The sequence below is a fragment of the Limulus polyphemus genome, unplaced genomic scaffold, assembly GCF_000517525.1.
Source record: "Limulus polyphemus unplaced genomic scaffold, Limulus_polyphemus-2.1.2 Scaffold11936, whole genome shotgun sequence".
Taxonomy (NCBI): Eukaryota; Metazoa; Arthropoda; class Merostomata; order Xiphosura; family Limulidae; genus Limulus; species Limulus polyphemus.
In genome coordinates, this window is record NW_013677546.1 from 1 (window position 1) to 7,842 (window position 7,842).

At 34.1% G+C, this 7,842-nt stretch overlaps 1 protein-coding gene across 1 annotated transcript in view; it reads right to left on the reverse strand.

The window, feature by feature from the left end:
- Positions 1 to 2,643: 2,643 nt before the first annotated feature.
- The window catches only part of LOC106476876 (serine/threonine-protein kinase Tao-like), a gene marked incomplete at its 5' end in the record, with an annotated part of 8,362 nt that continues 3,163 nt past the window's right edge, over positions 2,644 to 7,842 (reverse strand). Inside the window, one exon of the mRNA XM_013937494.2 lies at positions 2,644 to 6,318. Within this exon, the coding sequence (XP_013792948.1) occupies positions 6,076 to 6,318 (243 nt within the window). The remainder of the gene's footprint in view (positions 6,319 to 7,842) is intronic.

The window sequence follows — 7,842 nt, forward strand, 5'->3', positions numbered from 1 at the left end:
CTTTAGAGCATTACTTGAGTATGAAGTTCCTAAAACATAGTTGAGGAGGAGTTCTTAGATAAATTTTCTGAAGATGTGGAAGTTCTGCCCGATTATTATGTCCAGAAGTTCGATGTGAAATAATCGATTCACTAGAAGACAGTAAACTAATAGTGCCTTCGTGGATGAGGATATGCAAGTTTGATGTGAAATAATCGATTCACTGGAAGACAGTAAACTAATAGTGCCTTCGTGGATGAGGATATGCAAGTTCTATGTGAAATAATCGATTCACTACAAGACAGTAAACTAATAGTGCCTTCGTGGATGAGGATATGCAAGTTCGATGTGAAATAATCGATTCACTAGAAGACAGTAAACTAATAGTGCCTTCGTGGATGAGCCATTCTAAGCCATTCACGTCTGTTCATCAGGAACTGCAGAATGGCATACGACAGGTGTGTGGCATTTTAAACTGTCCACATCTGTTCATCAGGAACTATAAAATGACATACAACAGGTGTGTGGCATTCTAAGCCATTCACATCTGTTCATCAGGAACTGTAGAATGACATATGACTGGTGTGTGGCATTCTAAGCCATTCACATCTGTTCATCAGGAACTATAGAATGACATATAACAGGTGTGTGGCATTCTAAGCCATTCACATCTGTTCATCAGGAACTGCAGAATGACATACAACAGGTGTGTGGCATTCTAAGCCATTCACATCTGTTCATCAGGAACTGCAGAATGACATACAACAGGTGTGTGGCATTTTAAACCGTTCACATCTGTTCATCAGGAACTGCAGAATGACATACAACAGGACACTTCTTTCATGCATCTCATTTACTACCTAGTCAGAAACAATGACCAGTTAATTATAAAATAAATGAGGAAATTAAAATACCTCACATATCTATGAGAGCATTTAATATGTTTATAAAACAGTCACATCCTTCAACCAATCAGATCAGTTATGTCCTTCAACCAATCAGATCAGTTATGTTCCTCAACCAATCAGATCAGTTATGTCCTTCAACCAATCAATCAGATCAGTTATGTCCTTCAACCAATCAGATCAGTTATGTCTTTCAACCAATCAGATCAGTTATGTTCCTCAACCAATCAGATCAGTCATGTCCTTCAACCAATCAGATCAGTTATGTCCTTCAACCAATCAGATCAGTTATGTCCTTCAACCAATCAAATCAGTTATGTCTTTCAACAATTCCATCACCTTATGTTCTTCAACCACGTGATCAGCTCAGTTACGCTCTTCAACGACGTTACCTGCTTAGTTATTCCCTTCAACCACTCAACCATATTAGTTGTGTTCCACAACCACATGACCTGCTTATGTCCTTCAATCACTAGTCAGATTAATTAATCTGACCAGGTGGTTGAAAGACATAAATAATCTGACCAGGTGGTTGAGGGACATAATTAATCTGACCAGGTTGTTGAAAGACATAATTAATCTGACCAGGTGATTGAGGGACATAATTAATCTGACCAGGTGGTTGAGGAACATAATTAATCTGACCAGGTTGTTGAAAGACATAATTAATCTGACCAGGTGATTGAGGGACATAATTAATCTGACCAGTTATGTCCCTCAACCACCTGGTCAGATTAATTATGTCCCTCAATCATCTGGTCAGATTAAATATGTCTTTCAATCACCTGGTCAGATTAATTATGTCCCTCAACCACCTGGTCAGATTAATTATGTCTCTCAATCACCTGGTCAGATTAATTATGTCTCTCAACCACCTGGTCAGATTAATTATGTCCCTCAACCACCTGGTCAGATTAATTACGTCCCTCAACCACCTGGTCAGATTAATTATGTCCCTCAACCACCTGGTCAGATTATTTATGTCCCTGCAGAGAAAGATACAATTTACTGCTTTATTTTACAAATGACAGATATACAGAAAATAAACATAACGTGTCTGCCTCATCCAAATTGTTACAAGCTTTTACTGGATGAATATTCCTGCTCCTTTGTAGTTACTGATACAAGCCATATAAAATTATCTATGGTAGATATCCATGCTTTAGTCACCTTGCAATAGTGTTAAATGTTTACATCACATTTTGCTATCTTTTTTCTATCTTTATCAAAAACACTACTAATGTTTAATGTGTAAAAATATTAAATTACTTTAATTAATTACTCTTAATGTACTAAATAATTAAATCACCATCAAACTAAAACTTTATAAATGTTCTTTTACAAATGGATACAAATCACCCTTTTTTTTCTTACTACTAGTCGAAAGTCATGAAAAGTGTTTGAACATATTAACTTTTAAAACATGCATGTTAACTTCTTATCTTTAACAACCTTCTGCTTAAGATGCCCTTCGTACCTGTGATGTGGGTATTTTAAAATTAACTACCAATACCAAAAAAATTGTAATACCATGACATTTCTGCACATTAACTCAATGACACTGTTCCATAGACCCCCCACAGGTTCTGTGTATCAAAACATGAAAAACTGTTAGACTGCTTAAGTGATCCACCAGAGCCAAGAATCACTGTCTTTCATCTTAAACTATGTGCTTACACACACACACACACAAAGTATAAACTGAGGTAGTTATAGTTTCGTGTTGTTACAAAGAAATATTGACACAACCCGATTAAAATCTTTTGGACCTAAAGTTTTATTGAGTAACAGCATGTTACCAGCACTATACAGTCCCACAGTCTGGCAATGTACAGCACTATTTACAGGTATGATTTTGTTCATGTCGTTACTTCGACACGGTGGACATACACACACACAGGTCTACAGTGTGAACTGGATCTATACAGGTTTCTTCTATTTGCAACGCTTCACTGACAAAAAATATGACTCGGAACCTTCTATATTATTACTTCAAGTATTGTTCAAACCAGACGTACACCCAGTTCAATCTGTCGAAAGCAGTTTCGAAATGTAACCCCCAGTTTACACACGTTACTACAGTAACAACCCTAGATTTACACATGTTGAGTTAGCATTATAACAACCTTCTCATTTTTGTACACCGTCAAATTTATACAAGCCGAGTTAAAATTATATCAACCCTTAGTTTGTACATCATGAGTTAGCATTAAAACAACCCTCAAACTTATACATGTTGAGTTAAAATTATATCAACCCTTAGTTTGTACATCATGAGTTAGCATTAAAACAACCCTCAAACTTATACACTCCGAGTTAGCATTATAACAACCCCCATATTTATACACGTTACATTAGCAATATAACCCTCAGTTCATACATCTTGAGTTAACATTATAACAACCCCCATATTTATACACGTTACATTAGCAATATAACCCTCAGTTCATACATTATAACAACCCCCATATTTATAAATACTGATTTATATAATTGTTTGGGTTTTTCTTTCAGAACAGATTGAACTATTTTTCGTGTTGGACAATACCGTACCTTTCAAGAACTCTTTAAACACGCCAGACCAGTTCTATAAATTAACACATCAAGATCATTTCATTCCACTCGTGACACGCACACACACAGTTTGGGGCCCTTTAATACTATGACTTCCAGTTATATTGTAACAGAATTTCTTTGAATTAATTACAGACTTATTCAGTAAAGAAGAACTTTAACTACACTGATCGTATGCTATCAGTGCAGTAACTAACACTGGTAATTCACATCTCAGTAATTAAGATGAGTTGGATGAAAAGTATCTTATGAAAAAAATCACATTAATACTAAAGCCTTCGAACATAATTATTAACAAACACATTAAAATGAACAAATGGAAATACAAGTAAACAATATACAATTAGAACAAGGGTTTTTCAATATATGTTTTTTTTCTCACCAGCATGAAAAGGAGTCCAAACGGTAAGTTAGATGACTATACTTTAGACTGCTTCTTCTAACATAACAATGATATTTAAAAGGAAAATTTGAAACTTTTTTTTTTTCAGCAGCAAAGAAACTTTAAAAATATTTTTTTTGACAAAGATGGACTTTTCAAAAAATTAAAAACTAACAGAAGTTTAACTCGATATGTATTTTACCTGCAAATGTTTATCTAAGAATAGTTTTTCCATTTTGATAAATTTATGACCAAAGTTCAGTACATGGACTATGGCGCACTCTGGTTGCTAATTGTAGAACAACTAGAATTAAACATATGCTGAAATTTCCTCAGTGCAAAAATAAAATAAAAAAAAGTATTTTGTAATTGATAAACAGGATTAGAAAAAAAAAATGTATTCAGAAGAAAAGTGGATGTATCATTGGTATATTTTTTTTTAAGGAAGACCTTCACATACTTAAAATCACTGGTTCCTTTACAATCAACCTTCTTAAACTTTGAGTATTCTAAACCAAGCAGCCACCAGTGGATACACACTTTTTGTTTTTTGATTCAGTAATAATTGTTAAAAACTTTGCTGAGTTATCTGACAAAATTCTACTACATAGCCAACTTAAGAGTTGGAACAGCTGATGGCTATCACAAGCCTAGGAACTGGAACAAAATACTTGTTAATCATATTTCAAATAAGAACACCTATAAGTTTCAATCCAATATTTTGCACAAGAAACTATCAATTCCTAGCCACATTCTACGTTTTAATTGAAAAATAAAAGAAGTCCGGTTTTCTACGATGCATAGTTAAGAAACAAATTGGTTCTATCACATCAGACTTGAATGTCAGTTGGATGTGCAGTAGGTATACTTAAAACAACTACACTTTAAACAAGGTAATAACATTAATTGTTAACACCATGTAGAGAAATAAAAACAACAGAGAAACACGTGTCAATAGAGTATATCTCCCTTATCTGTGGCAATCAAAATCACAGTAGAGAAAAGGCATAATGTACTTCATTCTGTTAAACCTGCAGTACTCAAAGGAAAAAAAAATAAATGTACAATCTATGGGGTAAACCCGTTTTGAACTTCCTTTGTCAGTCTTTAGTAACGTTACGGCACACTGCACTGTCTTACAGTGAAATTGGTAAATAATTACAATAAATCTGGATACCTCTTAACATGGAAACAGGGCAGGTGAAGATTTTAAACTCGTGTATCACAGAATTACTAACAAAAAAAAAAAGTGAAATTTTTATTTTCCTATTCATCTAAATGCACCAATTTCTATATATCTTAAATATCATACTTTTTCCCATTCATCATTTAAATCTGCAAAATATACAACAAAGACCCCCAAGCACAATAAAAGGGTTCAATACACCCAAGACATTTTGCCAAGAGCCTGTATGAGTACACATTATAGTCAATATTACTGTATTTCTGTCACTTGGGGAGTTAAAAAAAAATAATTAATAAGCATTGGGATATTTTATCCAAAAAAAAATTCGACTCAACTAAAAACTTCCAGATAATCTATTTATCAAATATTAAACAAACAGATTCCATTAGGCTTACCTATTTATCAAACATTAAACAAACAGATTCCATTAGGCTTACCTATTCCCTTGCTTCTGTTTTAGTGAGAATTCTATACACACTTTTTTATGTCTTCATGTAAAAACCTTAGTTAAAGTCAATACGTACGTCGGTGATGACCACAATACAAAATGCAATTGTTTTCAAATGAGCAATGTTGCATTAAAAAAAAAAGTTATGCTTCTCTACCACCAAAGAGGATCAAGTTCAAAGAAACACCTGGTGTTTTGGTATAAACAAACAGAAACACTTCTGACATAATTGATCAAAAAATTAGAAGGATGTTGAACATGATATAACCATGACATGCTTCATTGTACAATTTAGCTAAATTACAAGACAACAAACAAGAGGGAAATTCTTTGATTCCCCAAGTGACAAGCCTCGAACGTCAGTACGGCCTGTCTAATGCCAGAATCCTGTAACTTTACAAAAGGTGCCACCTTTGCTTCTTGGTACTGGCAAACTTCAGACTTTTGGGGCATTCAAGGGAGGCAATAATGTGGCACTGGCAGCCGTCGTGGGATGCTGCTTTCTAAACAAGTCTGGGCGGCAGAGTAAACACGGTACTCCACCAATACCTGCATCCGCACTGCCATGCTGACGTAGACGCCGGGACAGTACGCAGATCTCTTAGAGTTGGGTGTGGGTGAACGAACTAGCACTGTTACTGTGGGCCAGACTTAACATGCTTCCGCTGATGCTTAGATCATCATCTGCCACTGGCTCCTGCGATGCCCGTGCAATCTCCATAGCATTGAAACCTAACTTGGCACTCTCTTCATCAAAGGCTTCGATCTCACGTGCCTGACGTTCCAGCAGTAGACGTTGACGTTCTGCCCGCTCCTCTTGGAACTGATATTTTTCTTGCTCCATCTGGGATAAAGAACAAAACTGGTTTTTCATGAGAACTCTTAGAAAATGAGCCATTTCAAATTACCCTAAAACACTAGTTTCAATAAGCATAAACACCATCTCAAGATAATTTTTATTCTTATTTCAGAAGATTAAGTGAAGATAAACTGTGCTTTAAATGAACATATTGAACAATATCAATGGAATAGTCTAGTAAGCTTTACAAATCAGGATATAACCACATCAACCCTGTCCATCCCATATTTTGTCATAACACCACATATTTGATTTAAACCAGATCTCGTACAAACTTAAAGAAAAATAATAATAATAACGCAAATTTTGAATTTAACACTAGCTTCTGGAAATAAGCGTTTAATTATATGTTTTTAAAGATTTAAATTTCAAATACAGCATTGCAATTGAGCACATTTACAAAAACTAAATAAAAATAAAACTATATGTATATAGTTTAAAAAAAGGCTGAGTACATACATGAAAGGACAACAAATAATTGGGTCTGAGAAGCTGGATTCTTGAACTAACTAACTACTTTTTAAGAGGTACCCACTTAACTTACAAACAATGTGAGGCTGTTTGTACGAGTTATATCTGTAAAACGTTTTGTCTCTAACAACACTTAACGTACAACTACATTCAAGTTGCAAATACATCTAATCAGTTAATTTGGTTTATGATACTAGCTCCCTCTGGTAACTTAATACAAATATAATGTTACTCCTGATGTTCTATTAATGATAGGTTTTAATTCTTCGATTCTTAGTCTTTCCAGAATTTTCTTTTGTTTGGGTTTTTCTCTATAATCAGTACTTTAGTATTTGTAAAATTTAATCTGTGTTGTTTTCCAATCATGTGTTCATTTATGTTTGACTCTTTTAACGTCCTTTGCATCTGATTATTATTTTCATGTTAAAATACCCAAGAAAAGAACTATATTTATGGATAAACACTAGTTGTGGGTGATAGTAGTGAAAAATTGATTAGATCATGCAAAACATGCAAACTCAATAAACACTAGTCGTGGGTGATAATAGTGAAAAATTTATTAGATCACGCAAAACATGCAAACTCAATAAACACTAGTTGTAGGTGATAATAGTGAAAATTGATTAAAACACGTAAACTCAATAAACACTAGTTGTGGGTGATAATACTGAAAAATTGATTAGATCACGCAAAACATGCAAACTCAATAAACACTAGTCGTGGGTGATAATAGTGAAAAATTTATTAGATCACGCAAAACATGCAAACTCAATAAACACTAGTTGTAGGTGATAATAGTGAAAAATTGATTAGATCACGCAAAACACAAACTCAATAAACACTAGTCGTGGGTGATAATAGTGAAAAATTGATTAGATCACGCAAACTCAATAAACACTAGTTGTAGGTGATAATAGTGAAAAATTGATTAGATCACGCAAACTCAATAAACACTAGTTGTAGGTGATAATAGTGAAAAATTGATTAGATCACGCAAACTCAATAAACACTAGTTGTAGGTGATAATAGTGAAAAATT